The 21,990-nt window shown below is 34.8% G+C and overlaps 1 protein-coding gene across 10 annotated transcripts in view; it reads left to right on the forward strand.

Moving 5' to 3' along the window:
- The window catches only part of AGTPBP1 (ATP/GTP binding carboxypeptidase 1), a 212,696-nt gene that overhangs the window by 104,961 nt on the left and 85,745 nt on the right, over window positions 1-21,990 (forward strand). For all 10 annotated transcript variants that reach the window (XM_043963888.1, XM_043963895.1, XM_043963953.1 and 7 more), the window contains exons 14-18: window positions 25-731; window positions 14,401-14,484; window positions 15,717-15,803; window positions 15,891-16,039; window positions 19,798-19,885. In XM_043963888.1, coding sequence (XP_043819823.1) covers window positions 25-731; window positions 14,401-14,484; window positions 15,717-15,803; window positions 15,891-16,039; window positions 19,798-19,885 — 1,115 coding nt within the window. The remainder of the gene's footprint in view (window positions 1-24; window positions 732-14,400; window positions 14,485-15,716; window positions 15,804-15,890; window positions 16,040-19,797; window positions 19,886-21,990) is intronic.

A 21,990-nucleotide genomic window follows, 5' to 3' on the forward strand; every position in this document is an offset into this window, starting at 1 on the left:
TCTTTATAATTTTTGTTTTTGAAGGAATGTGATTTAATTGCCAAAGAACCAAAGCCCTTGGCAAAGGAGGGAAATCTAGGTGGACCTATTGTTGTTCCTACAGCAGGAGAAGAGCCACCCGTGGAACCTAACAGTCTAATAAATTCAGTGAAAAAGAATATCATTTCACAAGGAGAGGAAGGTGATAAACAACCTGCCTTTTTAGACCTGGCAAAAGAAGATATTAAAAACAGTGATAGTTCATTGCAGCAACAGGAAAGTGATCAAAATAGAACAGTTTCATCCAGCCAGTATCTCACTAGTGATCTAGTGAAGGCCTTGGACCGAATAACACTGCAGAATGCGCCCCAGACTTCCCAGAGCTTTACTGCCGGAACAAAGAAAGATTCCAGTCCTCACCTGACCTCCATTACATGTACTAAAACATGTCCACATATTTCTACTTGTGGAAATGTGCTCTTTGAGGGACGGACTGTTCAACTAGGGAAGCTATGTTTTACTGGAGTTGAAACTGAAGAAGATGATGATTCTGCATCTAACTCATCAGTGGAGCAAACATCAATTGAAATGCCCAACATGCCACCACTCCATGATTCTGATCTATATGTTGAGATTGTGAAAAATACTAAATCTGTTCCTGAATATTCAGAAGTGGCTTATCCTGATTATTTTGGTCACATTCCACCTCCGTTTAAAGAACCTATTTTAGAAAGACCCTATGGTGTGCAAAGGTGAGTTGTCTATATCAGTTTTTCTTCTAAAAAAGGACAGTTACAATATCAAAAATGACTACCTTTCTTAATTTTCAAGAATAATTAATTCTAGTATAAACATAAGAATATTAATTATGTAACATAATTACATGTAATATTACTAATTACATAATGAACTATATTGAAGAGTAATTAATTATAATCATATTAAAATAATTATATTTGCTACATATTTAGGAAGAAAATTATTTGAGGAAAATTATTCATATTTTTGTTTAACAAATGCAAGCACATTCTGAAATTTGATCTTTAGTGTGCTGCTTTAATTATTTAAAAAGTTAAACATTTATAATTATGATGCCATGTAGAAGAACTGAAAACTGTCCAGTTAAAAAATATCTTCATACCATTATTAAGTTTCAAAATGTTAAAATTTATTGTTTGACCAATTTTTGACAGATATAAAATTCCTTAAAAGGGAAATATTTCAGTTCCATTGTCCCTTAGATTTCTGTCTTAGGCATGCAGGGTGGAAATAAAATACCAAATGAAAGACTAAATACATTGTACTAATGTGTTACACTTTAAATTTGAGGTTGGAAACGTGCAATAAAAATAAAATATGAAATTGATCTCAGAAATAACTGTACAATAGTGTGGTGGTACACACCTGTAACTCCTGCTATGGGGAGGCAGAGGCTAGTGAATTGTTTGATTGGTTGTTAGTTGAGTTAATTCAGCATCCACACCAAGTGTAACATAAGTGTGGCGAGCTACTGAGAGCATTGGGCCACCAGGCTACCTAAGGAGGAATAAAGCAGCCCAGGTCAGAGCCTTGGTGTGTCGGTCAGTAGTGAAATCAAGCACTTGGAACTGGGACAAGATAGGAAAACCTAATTTCTGTCCCCTGCCCACAAATCCCAAATAAATGACTAGAAAGAAAGAAATAACTAATTTAAGTGATTTATCTAGGGATGTCAGAAAGATTTGTAAGTGTTTATAAGGCAAAGGTTTATAAGTGATTGTTTAGCGAGACTAATGATGGAACCATTTTATTGTGACTACAGGTGATTTTTTGATAGTAATTTATTACTGAAAATATTAAGAAGTTACTTGTTTATGGTCTTTATGGTCCCTTTCTAGGTGATGGTACTAGCTGTAAAAAGAAATACTCAAGAAAGTTTGTTGAGTGTGTGACCTAGTAGGAGATTTTTTAGAATTTTCTTCCTCTTCCGGTGGGCATTTTCCCCTGGGGATAAAAACACAAAAAAGTGAACAGCCCCTATCTTCAAGGAGCTTATTTTTAAAAAAACTTACGTACTCTAGATAATTTTACTACAAAAAGAAAAATTTTAATAATATTTATAAATTCCGCATCATGCATATTTTATGAGCTTGTTTCATGAATAAAGCAATTATACACACACACACACACACACACACACACACACACACACACACACACACACGTGTGTGTGTTTTAAAAAACAACAACAAAAAACCAAGGCTTAGGATCACCTTTTCTTTACCCAAGAGGTTGACCTGAACCAACAAGGTCAGCTCTTAGCACTTGTTAAATATACATAAGACATAAGCAGATTAAAAAATGCTTTAAAGATATCATATACAGTAATGATAATACTACTACTTGTTAAATTATTCTGTGAGTAAAAATAATAAATTGGTTAAAGTCTTAATGACTTTAATTTTTATTGAAGATTTAGTGGAATAATATAATTATAATATAATACATAAATAATAATAAAGAAATAGTAAATGATACTTTATAGTATCTGTGCATGAACTTATTGGTAATTTTGAGTAGCAAATTGTATTTCTAATAATCAAAATAATATAAGGCAAAATTATATACATTGTAATTTCTGATAAAAACACCTATCAGTACTTCATTACTTCAAGTTTTGAAGTATTCAATTTAACAAACATTTACTACATGTTTACTGTGTGCAAGGTACATTGTTAGACACCTGTGATGTAAGATGTAGATGTAATGGTGTAATGTAAGCCTCAAAGAAGTCTGGGGAAGGATGCAACATGTGTTCAGATAAGTGAATACAAAATACACTTTTATAACACCATAAAATACCTCAAATATTTCTTCATAAATTATATTTATCATCTTTCAGTTATTTCTGATAAGTATGTCTGACAGCTCAGGAACTCCTGCCATCTAGTGGCAAGAGGCTATACAATTAAGAATAGGAACTTGGGCTAAGGAAAGCATTATACATTCTTTTAATGTGTAGTACTTGAATCATTGTAGTGAAATTAAAGGTACCAACCCCCCACCTACTATAACAACCCTGACAAGTTGTTATCCATCTAGAAGACCTCTGTGGAGGTACACCCATGATCTCCCTAGGTAACACATTCTGTTTAGTGATAGCTTTAATTTTTTTTTTTTTTTTTGCAGGGCACTGAGGGTTAAGTGACTTGCCCAGGGTCACACAGCTAGTAAGTGTCAAGTGTCTAAGGCCAGATTTGAACTCAGGTCCTCCTGAATCCAGGGCCGGTGCTTTATCCACTGCACCACCTAGATGCCCTTGTGATAGCTTTAATTCTTAGCAAACTTCTTGATACCAAGGCTCACTTTACCTTTTTTGCAACTTTCATCCACTGATTTTGACTCTTTGAGACCACAAAAGTTTGATCCCTCTTCTGCCTGAGAATTCTTCACATACTTGAACATAGATATCATAATCCTCTGGAGTCTTCTCTGCTTCAGGCTAAACATCCTTAATATCTTCACGTGATCCTCATGTGACAGAGACTCAAAGCTTATCACTGTTTTGGGTGCTCTTTCCATCTTGGTTGCTCTCTATCTTATCAAATTTCCTTCCTAAACTATGGCATTCAAAACTGAACACCTACTTGTCTGACCAAGGCATGAAACAGTGACTGTCATCTCCGCATTTTGGGAGGTGATGTCTTTTCTAATGTAGCCTAAGATCACATTAGCTTATTTGGCCGCTAGGTATTGATTCATATTGAATTCTCAGTCCACTAAAACCCTCAGGTCTTTTTTTATACCAGCTATTTTCTAACCATGCCTCCCTCATCTTGTATTTGTGATGTTGGTTTTTTTTGTATCCCTGCAAAGCTTTACAGTTATTGCTATTGGATTTCACCATACTAGATTCAGTACTATGATCAAGTCTCTGAAGACCTTTTTGGATACTGACACTATCATGCATTGCCTTTAATGTGCTCTTCCAGTTTTGTATCATTTGAATATTTGAAAAGTGTGCAAGTTATTCTTTTATTCAGGTTATTGTTAAAATTGTTAAATAGCATCATGCTAAGGCATAGGTTTTGGTGCACTGCACTGGACACCCTTTTATTATATTAACTTTAAAAAATGACTAGTCCTTTAGTCTGGCTATTCAATCAGTACTGACTCTATATATTATCTAGTCCACAGCTTTGTAAGAAAAGTGTCAAGAGGGCAGCTAGGTGGCGCAGTGGATAAGGCACTGTCCCTGGATTCAGGAAACCTGAGTTCAAATCTGGCCTCAGACACTTGACACTAGCTGTGTGACCTTGGACAAGTCACTTAATCCTTATTGCCCCACCAAAAAAGAAAGAAAGAAAAGTGTCAAGTAATTTAGCACGTTTTGCTAAAATCAGGATAATATCTGTCTCTAGTAGTTCCCTTTCAAATCCTTTGAAAACTTTTTCAAAAAAGAAAATAACGTTAGTTTGGCAATACCTCTTCTTGATGAAGTCATGTTAGCTTTCTTTGATCACCAGTTTCCTTTCTAGATATTCTTTAGCCACTTCTTTTTAATAACCAATCCTAAAATGTTCCTAAGAATAATAGTAAAACTCATTGATTTATAGTTTCTAGACTCTATCTTCTTCCCTTTTTGAAAAAATGGAGCAACTCCGTTCTGTAGCACCTTTTTAATTTTCTTGAGCTTACAGGTATCACTAACAATGGTTCAACAGTTATATCTGCCAGTTCCTTCAGTACTCAAGAATATAGTTCATCTGGTTGAGGGGACTTGAATTCAAGGGCAACTAGGTGCTGTTTTTCTATCTCCTTACTTTTCTTGGGCTTCAACTTAATATTTGTGATTTTCCCCCTCTCATTTTCAGTGTAAGGGCCATTCTTGGCAAAGAAATAAGAAAATAATTGAGCCAGCTCTGCTATCTTTCAGTTGTCATTTATTATTTTATCCATGCCAAGCAGTGGTCCTCTATCCTTTCTTTGATCTTGCTCTTTAACCTAAAACAGTTTTAAAAGCCTCCTTTTTTGTTGTCCTTATCTTTCCTTAATAGACACAGGTCCTTCTGAGCTTTAGCACTCTTGACAGCATTTTTAGAGGACTATACCATATGCTTACATTCATTCTCTATTATCTGTCTTTGCTTCCTTCTTTTGTACATATATTCAAAATTTTTTAATTAATTGGTGAGTTCCCTGTGCTTACAGATACAAGTTCAGTTTTACTTCCTCATTGAAATTGTTTCATTTCTGTCTTCAGAATCTCTTTCTTTAAAGTTTCCCATTCCTCATGGATTGATTTCCGGTGTAGAATTCTAATGCATGGGATCTTATCTGTCCTTTCTCTGAACCCTTTGAAATTTGCTTTCCCTAAATTTAGTATGCATAGAAGACTATTCTTGGCTTTCATTTCCTTCATCATAATTTACTCACAAAGTTTTCATTATGTTCACTCCAACAACCCATTCTTCCGTGTTAGAATCAGAAGAAAACTTTCCCCTTCTTGGTTCTTCTTTTTGAAGGAGCATATTATCATTAAGCTAAGTGAAGAAATTATTATGTACTTTGCTTTTGGCAGAGAGAGAGAGAACTCTTTCTGGGTCAGGATAAACGAAGTCTTGCATCACTATTCAGTTATGCCTCTGTTTCATTAAGGGCAACTAGCTATTGTCTTCCAGTCTTATGATTTACTTTCCAAACTCTGTATCCATTACCTTTCTCTCTAGGTGGTCGGTCATATACTAAGACGACAAAATAATTTCTGGTCTTCCCTTTATTGATCTTCACTCAAATGTTGTCAACTATTCTTCCCCTCTCTGGTTCTTGGGTTTCTGCAAGTGACTATATCTTCTTAATCTGTTCCCTCCCTCTTTTTTCCTCCTTCCCAGATTCTTATTATCTATCCTTTTTTCTTTTGAATAATTTGTACCCAATCAGAGGTATCTTCCCAATCATGCATTTCATTCCACCAATTCTCAGTGATACCTGTAAGATGAGTTTTTTCCTTGTGTTATGATCTCTAGTTCCCCTTGTTTGTTGCCTGTACTTTGGGCATTTGAATATAGAAATTTGAGGCCAAAGATTTTACTACTGACTCCTTTGTTCAATTTTGTCTTCTTTGAACTTCTGGTATTTCAACCGCTATCATTCCTTTGTTGTAACTGCTCTCTATAGTATCTAGGGTGGTGCATATCACACCCCTTTTGAATACATTTGCAAGATACCAGAGAAATTAATGTTTATCAGACTTTATTAAGACTAGTAAGGGTCAGCTAGGTGGCGCAGTTGATAGAGCACTGGACCTGGATTCAGAAGGACCTGGGTTCAAATCTAGCCTCAGACATTTGACACTTACTAGCTGTGTGACCCTGGGCAAGTAACTTAACCTCCACTGCCCTGCAAAAACAAAAACAAAAACAAAACAGAAAAAAAAGACTAGTAGGACATTTTTCCATCCATGACCTACTGGTCATTCCCACTCTGAAGTACCACCTTCTTAGACAGCTATTTACTCCCTACATCAGTTTTTCTCTTTTGTAACTGTTGACATCAGTGACCAGCAGCAAAGATAACATATTGACATCTATGTGCAGCATCAAGGATAATATAACCTTTGCCCTTACAGTTTTTAAAGTTCTTCCACAGGACTTTGTCATCTTTGGCAGTACTTTCTGGGTTCCTTTGGGCTGTATTGTTTGTGCTCATTTGAAGCTCTAGAAGTTAGTAGTAGTAATTTGTTTGAACCAGAATTGGATAAATGTCCCATAAAGATACCAGACTCCTCTTTTGTTTTTATAAGGTTGACAAGTATCTTAGTCCCTTTGATCAGACACCACAACTGGTTTCTTCTTCCTCTCATCCTTAGTTGAGTACAATCTCTCATCTGATTGTTTCTGTGTCTGTACCTTGAAAGTTAAGCCACTGCTTCCTTCTCACAGTATCCAACTCCTTCCTCTTCGGGAAAAGCTTCAGATTTGTTTTTTTAGCTGTAAATGTACAGCAGTCCTTTTCCTTTCCCTTCTTTCCCATGTGACATTCTTTGACTCTCCCAATTCTTGTACCCCCTTACCAAATACCTGATTCCTATTTTAGTCAAGAATACTTCATTATCTCTTATATGGAAGGTTCTCGAGTCTTTTTATCCTTCTAGGAGGGAGACAAGCCTACACTTGGAACATGGATGAGTAGTCACTTGGCTGTGGAGACAGTATAACCAAATTTTCATGCTTTCCATATTGATTGAAATTCTTAGCCTTGTCTTTTGAATTACTTCTGAACACTTCCAGTTCACCTTTAAAGCATCTCACTGACTTTTGCAGTCTGTAATAACATCTTAATAATTTGACATCCACCTACAGCTTCCTTTTCTTAATTTCAAAAACACTTTGACAGCTTCACTCTTCCTTTTCCTACAGAAGCTAGAAATTGCTTGCTGGTTTTGTAAGTGGATGATTCTAGATTTGGGAAAAGTGGAGGAATTTTGAATTGCAACAGGAATCCTTTTCTAGCCAGAATTCTGAGCTAGTTTTCACTGTGTCCTCTACCTTGTGGTTTTGGACCTTTCTCACATGGTCTATAATACAAGGTATCTTTTACCTGAATTTCTAGTGGGCCTCTTTGTTTAACCCTCACAACTTGTAGCCACAAATTCTTTTTATACTGTCAAATCTGAAAACAAATTACCAAAAAGTCACAGAGGTTGGGCAACTGCTGTTAGCTCTGAAAATACGAAAGAGCTCATACAGGTTATCACAACCACAGTTAATTCTGAAAAATATCAAAGAACTCACACAGGTTATCACAGTTGACCACAGTTAACTCTAAGAAATAAAATTAAAACACAACCAAAGAGCTAACAGTGGTCATAAGCAAAAAGCTTTCTTTATTCCTTTGATGGAGGGAAACTAGACATGTGTACCAGAGAGCTTCCTCTAGGAGGAGACCTAAGGCAGTGAGGCTAAAATGTGTGTGTGTGTGTGTGTGTGTGTGTGTGTGTGTGTGTGTGTATGTGTGTGTATGTGGGTAGATAGGTAGGTAGGTAGATAGTTGTGGCTAGAAAAGGATCAGTGTGGTGTAGCAACAGTGGTGAGGCATAGTAGCAACAGTGAGGCTAGGTTGCCTAGTGACAAAAAAGCAGGGCTTCATGTCTGGGCCTGCTTGTTCTTGCCCAGGTTCAGGAACCATTAATTATGTGACTAAGGTTACAGCAGATTTCATCTAGAAGATAAGCACAAAGGATTGTTGTTATGCCAAGCTCAGGGCACAGTTTTCTTGCTGGGCCTTAGCTCTGGAAAATAAGGTGTCTCCTAATAGTAAAAAGAGAGGAGTGGTTTTGGTATGGGGACCCTGATAATACCTAGTTGATCACATGACAACATATAAATTCTAGCAACATCGATTAATCATTAGTTTCAACTATGCTATTTAAATGCAATTTTTTTTTTTTGCGGGGCAATTGGGGTTAAGTGACTTGCCCAGGGTCACACAGCTAGTAAGTGTTAAGTGTCTGAAGTCGGATTTGAACTCAGGTACTCCTGAATCCAGGGCCGGTGCTGCGCCATCTAGCTGCCCCTAAATGCAACTTTTAAAGAAACAAGTATCTGAGGTGCAATTAATTACATTTTAAATCTAAAGTAGTCAGAGGCCTTTCTCAGTAGTGTACTCTTACCTTTTAGGTTGCCTTAATATAAAAATCACCCAGTTGTCAGTTGCCTTAACTCTAGGGGATTCTATGTACCCTGTGTAGACTGTTTTTAAATAAATAAAGGAAAGTCTTAATTTAAATGTTTATATCTTTTTGCATTTAGAATTCTTGCTTTCTTTTTTTGTTTTGTTTTGTTTTGTTTTTGGTGGGGCAATGAAGATTAAGTGACTTACCCAGGGTCACACAGCTAGTAAGTGTCAAGTGTCTGAGGCCAGATTTGAACTCAGGTACTCCTGAATCCAGGGCTGGTGCTTTATCCACTGCACTATATAGCTGCCCCCAAATTCTTGCTTTCTTGATGAGAATTTATATAATAATAAACTTAAGTTGAGAATTCAAAGCAATGGGTTTTTTCTTCTTAATAAGGAAGGTATCAGGTCTGTTTTTAATGAGGAGGACAAAAGTTTCTGCTTTATTTAGTTTTCTTAGTCTATTGGTCTCTTCTACTGGGAGCTTATTTAAGCTTTTATTTACAATAGTAATCTCAAAATTTGTTTTGGGTAGTTGATTCTCTTGGTTTAAGATAATTGACTTCAATTACAGACTGAGTTAAATGCACCATACCTCTACATAGAGTAAAATCTTTTTTTTTTTTTGGCAGGGCAATGGGGGTTAAGTGACTTGCCCAGGGTCACACAGCTAGTGTCAAGTGTCTGAGGTTACATTTGAACTCAGGTCCTCCTGAATTTAGGGCCTATGCTTTATCCACTGCGCCACCTAGCTGCCCCGAGTAAAATCTTTTTAACAAAATTTAAACAAAACTTTGAATATACATGGCGGAATATAGACTGATTTCATTACAGGAACTTTATACCTTGAACCTTTGTATTCTTAAAGTGTTGCAGTTTGGGATTGCATACTTACTAGTAGTAAGAAATATTGTTGGGACGGGTCATCTGTTATTTTTCAGTTGTACTAGTTATTTTTATTTAGCTGACCAGATATCTGGGATCAATCTTCTCTCTCTCTGTCTCTCTGTCTGTCTCTGTCTGTCTCTGTCTCTCTGTCTCTGTCTGTCTCTGTCTCTGTCTCTGTCATTTTTTGCAACTTTCCATTATACTTTGAACTCCTTTCCCATCTGCATCCCACCTGTAATAACTACCACTGGTCCTAAGCAAATGAGTGTAAGGAAAAAAATTTTGAATTTGTCCACATCTTTGATTAATCATCCTCAACAACATTCTTACCCTTTTATAGATTAAAAAATAATAGGACATAAAATGAGAACAATGTTATGGAAGAACAGCTTTTATCTGTTGAAAATCTTAAGTGTGTTTAGGTTTTAAAAAGTTACGTTTCGTTATAACTGAGATTTTGTAACAAGTTCTTGTCAGAAGGCACTTGTATCTGTAACAGGCTAATCATGTGTGTGGTTGATTAATAGGAATAATTCAGTGTGGGTTCAGGTACATACCTGATAGAAGGAACAGGTATAGGTCTCTAAAAGAGTGAGAGTGAAGATAGCAAGGTTTAGGTATAGAAAGTTTTTTCTGATTGGAGAAAAGCACTCTTTGGGTTTAACAGACCATCACCATCAGGCTGCTATATAACTTTTCTTTCTTTTCCTGTTTCTGCAGCCTGCAAGGAAGCATGGGCTGAGATCAGGGAACTTGGAAGGGCAAACTGGGGCCTTTCAGTCAATCAATCAACAAATGATTATTGAGCGCTCGCTATGTGTGAGGCACTGTACTAGGCACTGTGGGGGATACAAAGAAAGAAAGGTAGGTTGATGCCAGATTGTGGAAGGCTCTGAATGCCAGGCTAAGGAGTTTGGACTTTATCCTGTAGTAAGTGGGAAACTGTTGAAGTGTTTTTGAGTAGGGAAGTAACATCATGAAAGTTGTGCTTTAGGAAGAATACTTAAACATAGAATGGACTGAGGAGAGAGTGGAATCAGGGACACCACTTAAGGAGGTTCTTTTAAGGTGTGGTAATAAGAGACCAAATTTGAGGTTATGGCAGGGAGACTAGAAAGGAAGGATTATATATAAGAAGACAGTAAGAAGGGAGAAATGATAGGAATTGATGACTGATTAGATAAAGGGAGGGGGTAGTAAGCAGGAGAAAGGAATCCAAATGAGTCTGAGTATTTGAGCCTGGGTTGATAGACACAATGATGCTAAATTTGACAGAAATACACATTTGGGGGACTGTGGAAAAGATAAGGAGTTTGATTTAGATATTTTAAGCTTGAGGTGACTTGGCTATACAAATAGAAACATCCAGTAGTTAACTGGGGATGTGGGAACGTTACTCAGGAGACAGAAGTCACATCTGAGAATACAGACTTGGAAGCCCAGGATTTAAGGTTGATAATTGAAGCAGTAATAGTAGATGAGATCTCTACGGAAAAGAACATAGAAAAGAGCAGCGGGCCAAGAGTTAGAACAACTTACACGTTTTGGAATTGGAGACATTTAGGATTTGAGAGGAGGAGGAGGAGAAGTCAGCAATTAAGACAGAAGGAAGTGATTTGAGGTGTAGGGTAGTGATAGTTTAACGGAAGCAGAGACAGGAGACTGTTACAAGGAGTAGTTGATCAATTTTGAAAAATGATAATAAGAGAGCCACTAAGAAAAGGTCATTACCCTTCAAAAGTATGATTTTAGAAAAGTGGAGAGCTTTAAGTCAGGTTGCCATTTCTCTGATAAGTTGAAAGCCAGCAATTGCTCCCTATTGTGTATGTCAATCTAAAGCAGATTCATAAATTGATTTGAGGTGCTGGGTATACAAAGCCAGCTCTGTCATAGGCCCTATCCTCAAGAAGCTTAGCATGTGATGAGGTTGTGGAGGGATTACAAATTCACAAAAAGCTGTGATAAAAGAGAGAGAGAAATTTTTCAAAAAAGATGTCTACTTAAAGGACTATGGAAAATTTGAAGGAGAGATTTTGTCTGAGGGAAATGAGAGCCAGATCAGGTGTTCATGGAAGGAAGGCTTCATCAAAAAGGTGGCATCTGAGTTAAGCTGTGATGAATGGGAATAACAAAGCTTCCTGAAAGGGTTTTTTACAAAAAAGTTGGCAAATTTCAGGATTATTAGAAAGAAGAATTCTGGTAAAGCTCTAGGGAAAAAAACAAAGCTAGGTTAAATAACAATTGAAAACAATTATGGATTTTGAGTGTAAGGTACTGATTCGGATTTAGGTGTTTGTATTTCTTAAATCTTAATCAATAAATTTCATGATGTCTATCAAAGTGAATTAATTAGTGATGCTTATTGTTGGTTATGATTAACTGTTTTAATAGAGTTCTATTAAGAAAAATAACTGGGAAAAGTCTCCTTCTTTATCTTAGTTAAACACATAAATAATCTAACTGTTTGGAAGAAAGTTGGTGTAAAGAAAAGAGCACTGGCTCTTGGAGTCTGAGGACCTGGGTTCTAATCCTATCTTGGACTCTTCCTTTGTGACCTTGGTCAAATCACTTAACCTTTTGGGGCTGCAGATTTCTCAACTGTAAAGTAGAGGGTTAGGCTAGATGGCCTCCGAGCCCCCTGCCAGCTCTGGAGCTCTCATCTTAAGGCCCTTACACTGGCTCCTTGATGGCAACTTGCCTCGATTGCAGGTAAACAACCAACTGGGAAATTCTCCTGAGTACTGGCCTTACAAATCCCAACCTGTAAAGGCATGATAAGCCTTATCCACTGCTTCTAAATTAAATTGTTCCTTATGTAAATTCCATGAAAGTCTAAAGTGCTTATTAGAAAGTAAAATGCAAAAATAATCACATTTAATGGTTTGAGATGTTTTATAGTATAACATCAACATATTAATTGAGAAAGTAAATTAAGTAAACCTAAATTGATTCGTAGGAGTGAACCATAGAGTGAAGGATTACCAATATAATTTTGATATATTTGTAAAGATGTATATAATATATTTAAAAGATTATTATATGTTTTTAAAAGTCCTTCAAATCAAAAGGTAGTCAATAGATTACATAGGGAAATTGGGGGAAATAGGACGCCTATTGCAATGGTTTATAGATAAATTATAGGGGAGCAATGAAGAGATTGCTATATTAGATCATATGTAATTTATACTTTATAAATTAGATGTATGCAGACATGGAAAACAATCACTTTAGACTGAGAATTAGGCAATTAGTCTGTCAGGTCACCAAACAAATCACTTAGGGCATCAGTTTCCTTTATCATACAGTGAAGGACTGGAGTAGTTCATTTCTAATTCCTTACAATATTCATCTTCTCTGAATCTTAGGGTTTCAGAGTTAAAGGGCTTTTTAGATTGATCTTTAATTCTTTTTTGTTTTTGTTTTGGTGAGGCAATTGGGATTAAGTGACTTACCTAGGGTCACACAGCTAGGAAGTGTTAAGGGTCTGAGGCCGGTTTGAACTCAGGTCCTCCTGAATCCAGGGCTGGTGCTCTATCCACTGTGCCACCTAGCTGCCCCGATCCTTAATTCTTAAGATATTGGGTTATAATATAGTTAGAATTATAGCCACAAAGACAAGTTAAGAATAACTTTCAATACTCGGAAACTTTTCTCTTGTAGGTAAACCATAGTACAACTTACTTATTCAATATTGTTAGAAAATGAAATATTCCATTTTTTTCAGATAACTGAAGCTCTACCATTTGAAGTAAAAAAAAACCACCCTGTTATTTATTTTAATATCTTAAAATAAAATATTTTCTTTCTCTTTTTAAGTGCAGAGAGGTGAAAAGAGTACTGGCCCCAGAAGGCCCTGGGTTTGAATTCCAATTCCAGCACTTACTAGTGGTGTGAACTTGAGGAGGCCTTATGACTCTTCAGCCTCAGTTTTTTTCACCTGAAAATTAGGAAAAAATTATTTAGGAAAAAAATTTTTGTGAGAAAAGCACTTGGTGAATAATAAATAATTATGTAAATGTCAATGCTTATTCTGAACATAATTTAACTTATTGTTTATTCAGGATTATCATTGATAAAATCAGCTTTTGTTCTGTACTGTCCTTTTTTGTTTGTTTGTTTGTTGTGAGCAATTGGTGTTAAGTGACTTACCCAGGGTCACACAGCTAGTAAGTGTCAAGTGTCTGAGGTCACATTTGAACTCAGGTCCTCCTGAATCCAGGGCTGGTGCTCTATCCACTGTGCCACCTAGCTGCCCCTGTTCTATACTGTCCTAATGATGCCCTGTCAGTATCCTTGATGCTTTAATCTGCCACTTTATTTTATATAAAATTGTCTGGGTTAAGACCTGAATGCGGCTTGCTGCATCTTTTATAGAATACCTAAGCTTTATTATATCTAGATGCTCGGAGACTCTTTTCTGCTTGCAGTCTCATTTGAAGATAAGTGGTATGTTTCTATAATTAATGCCTCTTTTTTTGTGTGTGTGAGGCAATTGGGGTTAAGTGACTTGCCCAGGGTCACACAGCTAGTAAGTATCAAGTGTCTGAGGCCAAATTTGAACTCAGGTCCTCCTGACTCCAGGGCCAGTGCTCTATCTACTGCGCCACCTAGCTGTCCCTAATTAATGCCTCTTTAAAGGAAAATACCTTGGTGTATAAGTGACCTACGTATTGATTATTTGCATATATTATCTCACAATTAAGGTATACTATAAGATGTGCCCCCAAAATGAATTTGAAGACACTTTATTTTTAAGACATTTTGTCTTCAATCTTTTAGTATGAGGTTTTCTTAAAGACCAAAACTTACTTTGGAGAAAGCAGTATGTTGACATTTGAAAGTCCTAATTCCAATCAAACTTCTCTTTTGTGATAACAGGACAAAAATTGCCCAGGATATTGAGAGACTAATTCATCAAAGTGATATAATAGACAAAGTTATGTATGACCTGGATAACCCAAAGTAAGTGGTGGATTTAGCAATTCTTTGATTGCTTTTCATTTTACTTTTAAATGTTCATCATCTAAATTTAACATTGTAATTTTTAAAGACATGAATATAAAGTCATCTACCACATGTCTATCAATAGATTATACATATTATGTTCCTATATATCTGCATAGATAATTGAGTATTGATTATAGTGATGATTCTTGGTAATTTGGTGAAATATGATTATATGTTATGCTTCTGCTGTTTTCTCTTAAATACATATTTTTCAGTAGTAATAGTCCAGGAATTAGAGCCTTACCGTATTACTGCTTTTACAGTAGATATTACTATTAAATAATACTTTCAGAATGCGAATAGTAAGTAAAACTCTTAAAAATTGGGGGTATGAAAGTTGAGGATATTAGGATTTTTTAGGGGGAGGGCTATTCAGAACCATTGCTTCCTTGGAATGAAAAGTTGTCAACTCTTAGGTAACAAATTCCTTTCCTCCCATTTTGGTTTATGAGAAAACTCCTATAAACTTCCCCACTACTCTTATATGGATGAGAATATGTTAAAATATATATTACATATGTGTGTATATATGTTATATGTGTATATAATATCTATATAACATGTATAAATGAAAAACATTTTCAGATTTAATTGGATACAAACACAAGAGTGTATGTAATTGTATATCTAGTTAAATTTGATTAACATTTATTAAACATCTACTGTGTATGAAGCATTGTGCCAGGCACTAGGAATATTATAAACATATAAATGGGTATATTTGTAAATATGCACATTTATACATCAGTGTCAGAACTTGGGATATAGCCATAAGAAAGGAATAAATACTGTATTAACACATTCCTTCAGTAAGGTTTATAGCTTTTAAAAATTATGTTTCAGTTTACCAATTTATTAGATAACAGTGCAGTAGAATATGTGTTTTGATTTATTTTCTGACCTGGAGCCTAACCTAAGTATTTTGAAGAATAGCAGTTCTTTATTAGAAAGGTAAAAAAGTCTTCTTTAAAATAATAAATTAGTTGTCCCTTACAATTAAACTGCAGATAGAATGTTGACTAACATATTTGTTTCATGTTATAGGCTTTAGCCCATTTGTTTTTTTTTTTTGAAATATCTATTCTAAGTTAAAAAGGTGATTCTTAAAAAAATTAAATAAAACATTTACTTTTGTCATCTGTATAAATTGAGTTTTAATATTTTTGCTTGTATTTTTTCTTTTAAAGTTATACTGTACCAGAAGAAGGAGAAAGTTTGAAATTTAATTCCAGATTTGAATCTGGAAACCTTCGGAAAGTTATTCAAATTAGAAAGTAAGCTTTTTTCCAATTCCTCACTTGATATATACCCAGGAATTTATCCTATTTTCAACAGATTTATTTTTCTTTGTTCATCTTTAGAAACGAGTATGATCTTATTCTGAACTCAGATATAAATAGCAATCATTATCATCAGTGGTTTTACTTTGAAGTCAGTGGAATGCGGACAGGCGTTGGATACCGATTTAATATCATCAACTGTGAAAAATCCAACAGTCAGTTTAATTATGGTAAGATAGTTTTCTTTCCCTTTTAGGATGCTTAAAGGAAACATACTATCTGTAACAAAGGATGTAATTTTAAAAAATTACCAATATCTTTTACAAATCAAATGAAGTGTGTTTATCCAGGATGCTATTTCATTCATAAAATAGATATTTTAAATGTGTAAAATTGGAAGTAACATCAGTTTTATTATTTTATTCTGTCACGAATATGTGAAAGATCATGATTTCATTTTTAAAGGACTCTAAACATTACATTTTAAAGAACTTGAATAATATCAGTAAGAATAAGGGGCAGCACAGCAGAATGATTAGAGGATTATACTTGTAGTCAAGGGAACTGGGTTCAAATTCCTCCAGTTAGTCAATAAAAATTATTCCACAAAGTAGTATTATTTTATAGACCCTTCTTAATTTGTTATGTTCAATAAGTTCCTTTTAGTATAAATGAAGTTGTAGCTTTAATGAAATTGTCAGGTAGGTGGTATAGAGGATAAAGTGTTAGACCTGGAGCCAAGAAGACCTGAGCTCAAATCTTGCCTCAGATACTTAGTAGCTGAGTGACTCTGGACAAATCCTTTCACCTCTTTAGGCCTCAGCTTCTTCATCTGTGAAATGAGAATACAAATAGCAGCTGCAAACCTTAAAGTGCTATATAAATGCTTGCTGTTATTATTTGTGCTAAGCTATTTGAAATTTATGGTGTATATTGGTTTACTGATCAGATTCAATTCTAGAAAAAGACTAGCATGCTAGCAAAAAGCCCAGAAATTCAAGCTGGAAGTTAAAGCCTATTAAGAAGTTAAGAAGTTAAAGCTTGTTAAAATATGTAGTGTAGAGAACTGTGGGCAGTAAGGTGGTACAGTGGATAGAGTGCTGGGCCTGGAATCAGACCTGAGTTCAAATTTGACCTTAGACACTTATTAGCTGTGTGACCCCAGGCAAGTCACTTAACACTGTTTGTCTCAGTTTCTTATCTATAAATTGAACTGGAGAAAGAAATGGCAAAGCACTCCAGGATCTTTGCCAAGAAAACCCCAAATGGAGCCACGAAGAGTCAGACACAGCTGAAATCATACAATAACAATGAAAACAAGTTTCATCAATTTACCATCACTTTAGCTATTTGCAATGAAACTTTTTTGGAAAATAACTCAGGTTCAGACTCTCCTCTGCTCCATGTGTGATCTTCGACAAGTTATTTCACCTGTCTTGTCTTCAGTGTCCTCTCTATAAAATGATGGGCTTGAACTGAATTTCTTCTGAAATCCTTTTAAACTTTCAACTCATTATTATCCTATTATTCATATCAAACTTAAAATTGTCAACAATTTTAAATAAGCTTCATAGGTTTTATATTAAAAAAAGTTCAGTTAATAGACGAGATTTTTTTAAATGGTGGCATGGAGCATCATATTTTATATTTTAAGTAGTATTAAAAGCTGCTGAAAGCACAAGCAAGGGGATTAATTTTAAGGAAATATTTTTGAAAATTAGAATATTCATGAGGAGAAAAGGTTAAAACATTTTTCTATTCCTGAGATATTTAACATGTATTACAAAGAAGGTATGAAACTAAACTGAGATTAATTCATAATTATGGGATAAAAGCTTTAGCAAAATTCATTTTCTTAATATAATAGTTTTAGAAAAGATAGATTTTGGAAATAATGGACCATTATTTCAATGAACTAAATAACATGTATTTAGTTGAGTCAATACAAACTTTCTTTTTCCACCAAATTTTAAAATATTTTCAGAATTTCTGCACTCATTTTCTCTTATTTAAAATATTTGTTTGAGGGCAGCTAGGTGGCGCAGTGGATAGAGCACTGGACCTGGAGTCAGGAGGACCTGAGTTCAAATTCGGCCTCAGACACTTACTAGCTATGTGACCCTGGGCAAGTTACTTAACCTCAATTGCCTCACCAAAACAAACAAACAAAAAGTTAACTGTGGAAAAACAATTTCTTTGTTTTTTTCAAGGAGCCTTTCCTAAGGAATGTATTTATATTTATTTCTTGTTTTTTCCAGTAGTTTATGTTGCAATGAACTTACAGAAATTAATGACCTTGAGACTTCTAGATGCTTATATTATTTGATATTTTAGACTATTTAATGTCTTATCAATTAGAATATTTATCATACAGAAATTTCTTAGAATAAAATGTAATAAAAATAAACCAAAGAAACATCCCCCCCCCAAAAAAAATTTGGAAAGTAAGAGGGAAAGTTGAGAAAAATTAATCTTTAAAAGATAATATGAGGGGCAGCTAGATGGCGCAGTGGATAGAGCACCAGCCCTGGAGTCAGGAGTACCTGAGTTCAAATCCGACCTCAGACACTTAACACTTACTAGCTGTGTGACCCTGGGCAAGTCACTTAACCCCAATTGCCTCACTTAAAAAAACCAAAAACCAAACAAAAAAGATAATATGAGTTGTATTTTTCAAAAAATTATTCCCAAAGATTGTTATATAAGAAATTTCCCATTCATTTTTAGTTAGCGTAGAAATATTATTCCTTTCAAACATAATTTTAAAAAAGAATTAGCAAGAATTGGATAAATTTGATTTATCTTTGCCATGAGGACCTTTTTATGAGGAAAATATCAAAAACTCAATTTTACAGGATGAACGTAGATAATATTTTAAAATAAATAGCCTCTTTATCAGTATCTCATAATTTAAGACTTTCATGTATTGATAGTCATATTATAAGCAAGTAGTATTTTGCTAACTCAGAGATTAGCTTATACAACATTGTTATCTTATTGTGAAATTATTCTTACTATATTGTGAAATGTAATTGAGGGTACATTTCTTTTGGAGTCTTCATTTGGAACAGTGCCACTTAGTGTTTTTATTATTTTAATTCAGTGTTACTTTCTAAGTCATTATCCTAAATTCTTGCTGTATTTGTATAATTGTTTGTGTGTGTGTGTGTGTGTGTGTGTGTGTGTAACCAACCTAGCCATTATTCAAAGAATAAACAATCATAATCATATACATATACATATATATACACTTACATATACACACATTATTTTATATATGTAAACTATATATAAACTAAACATGCATATAAACTATATATATAAATAAACTATTATATATATGTATATATGCACAATAGTTTATTCTTTGGATAATGGTTAGGTTGGTTCCTTTTGTGCTCCACGTTTAGCAGATTTAACAAATTACCTACTTTGTCTCTGATGGCTGCAGTATGCCAAGGCAACTTATTTTTTTAACCATCACTATATCTGGAGCCTCCCAATTATGACTCTTTTCAGTGTGATTATTTATTGGCACACATAATCTTCTTATTTAGGTGTTTGTGATTAAAAATATGTTTACTGGATTTCAACTTGTTGAGTTAAGAATTGGGGGAAAATTTTTGAAAAGCTGTGATAAGAATTTGTGATTTGGATATCATATTGTTATAGAAAGGGCTTATTGAGGTGACAATTTTCTCTACCATTTATCTAATTTTTGTTAATATGCAATATATCAAAATGGTTTTCTTTAAAATATTAATATTTTTACGTGTTTACTTCCTCTGAGTTTTTAGCTTCAGAAACATTTTACAGATAGCATTCGATGAAAATGTCATGATGTTAATGTTTAATTTGGTTTTAAGTAAAATTTAAATATAATTTTAAAATCTTCATTATTTACATTTTAAACTATGAAAATAATGTTTTATGTCTATAAATTTTGGAGTGTTTTCTTCTTAATATACTGTTTTCTCCCTTTTTGAAGGTATGCAACCCCTTATGTATTCAGTCCAGGAAGCATTACATGCCAGACCATGGTGGATTCGTGTTGGTACTGACATTTGTTACTATAAGTAAGTATTCTAAGAGTGACATTTTTAACTAATGTTTTCATTTATTATGTAATGAGATTAAAGAAAAAAAAACCTTGATTCTCTTTCAACATAAATGTGTAAAGCAGAATCACTAAATGTTTGCAGAGCTACATGTTAGTACTCATTCCTTTTAACCAAATATAGTTTGTTACATTTTTATCAGGAAGCTTCAGAGATAAGATCGGAAATGAGAAATTCAAGAAATATTTTGTAATGCATTGCAACCATGATGATATTACATATAATTCTCTCTGTGGCATTCATAAAACTTATATGCATTTATTTCATATTTTTGTTTTGGAAAGATTTTGGTTTCTTATACTATTTTGACATTTTAATTATTTTGTCATTCAACAGTTATGTCATTACATTTTATATGGGTTCAAATGTTAAGCAGCTTTCAATTTATTCTGATCCTATTTTTATATTTACAGTTTCAATCCATTCAGTCCTTCTTCTGAACAACTTCTACTTTGAATCCTGGCCTTGTATACTATCCTATGATATTAAATTGTGTTTATCTTTGATTCTTCTCTTTTACTCAATTTTTTTTCTTTTTTTTTTTTTTTCTTTTTTCTTTTTGGTGAAGCAATTGGGGTTAAGTAACTTGTCCAGGGTCACAAAGCTAGTAATTGTTAAGTGTCTGAAGCCGAATTTGAACTCAGGTCCTCCTGAATCCAGGGCTGGTGCTCTATCCACTACACTACCTAGCTGCCCCCAATTTTCTTAAGTAGGTATGAAGCACAGGGCATAGGGTGTTAGACTTGGAGTCAAGAAGACCCAAGTTGACACTTATTGGCTGTGAGACTTGAGAAAGTCATTTAGCCTCTCTGAACTTGTTTTCTCATGTATAAAATAAGGGGTTTGGACTTGATGTCTTCTGAAGTCCCTTTGATCTCTGAATTTATAATCTACGATCCTACAATATAACCTGTTATCAAATTTTATCATTTCTACCCCTTCCAGAGTTCTTTGTCTTCTCTCTGTGTCTCTGTCTCTCTTTCTCCCTCTCCCTCTCTCTTTTATTTTTTTCCAATTACATGTAAAAACAATTTTAACATTTGTTTTTAAAAATTGAATTCCCCAATTTTTTTCCCTCCTGGGAGTTTTCATTTTGGGATCTTTGTGATGGATCAACACTTTGGTTGACAATTGGTAAAGTACTTTTTTTTTTTTTTTTTAGTGAGGCAATTGGGGTTAAGTGACTTGCCCAGGGTCACACAGCTAGTTAAGTGTCTAAGGCCGGATTTGAACTCAGGTACTCCTGACTCCAGGGCCGGTGCTCTATCCACTGCGCCACCTAGATGCCCCGGTAAAGTACTTTTAAGAGCAGGAAGAAGGTGGAAAAAAAAGAAAGAAATTTCCTCTACACCAGAGCTGGAACAGGGGTATTTGTATACTCCAGGCAAGGTTTAAAAATTGTGTTCCACCTTCGTTTGTTTTTTTTTTTTTTTTGTGAGGCAATTGGAGTTAAGTGACTTGCCCAGGGTCACACAGCTAGTAAGTGTTAAGTGTCTGAGGCCGGATTTGAACTCAGGTACTCCTGACTCCAGGGCCGGTGCTCTATACACTGCGCCACCTAGCTGCCCCCTTCCACCTTCATTTGAAAAGTGCATCTCCTGTTGTTTTTATCTGTCAGCAGACTTGAGAGCCCTTACTGTAACACATGGGACATGACTTATCACAAAATATATATCTTTGTTTCCTGAAGAATTAAATTTTCTGACATTAAAAGATACACATTCATAAAAAGACATTAAGTGTCCCTTTGTCGTACCTTTCCTACTTGTTACTTGGCAGTTACCACCTTACTCTGGCTCTGCCAGATAACAACCCCACTTCTTCCAGTATATTACTTCTAAGTTTGTAGCTGTCTTGGGCATGACAAGGCTCCAGAATTCTGGATTTTAATTAGCTGATGTTTTACTCTATTATGCTTACATTGCTTAACTTTTTCTACATCTTGACTCTTTAACAAGCAGCATGGTATATAGTGGATAAAGTGCTTGACTTGGCCTCAAGAAGACCTAGATTCATATTTTGCCTTTGACATTTACTGTCTGTGTGTACATGGGCAAGTCACT

The sequence above is a fragment of the Dromiciops gliroides genome, chromosome 1, assembly GCF_019393635.1.
Source record: "Dromiciops gliroides isolate mDroGli1 chromosome 1, mDroGli1.pri, whole genome shotgun sequence".
NCBI classification, from domain to species: Eukaryota; Metazoa; Chordata; class Mammalia; order Microbiotheria; family Microbiotheriidae; genus Dromiciops; species Dromiciops gliroides.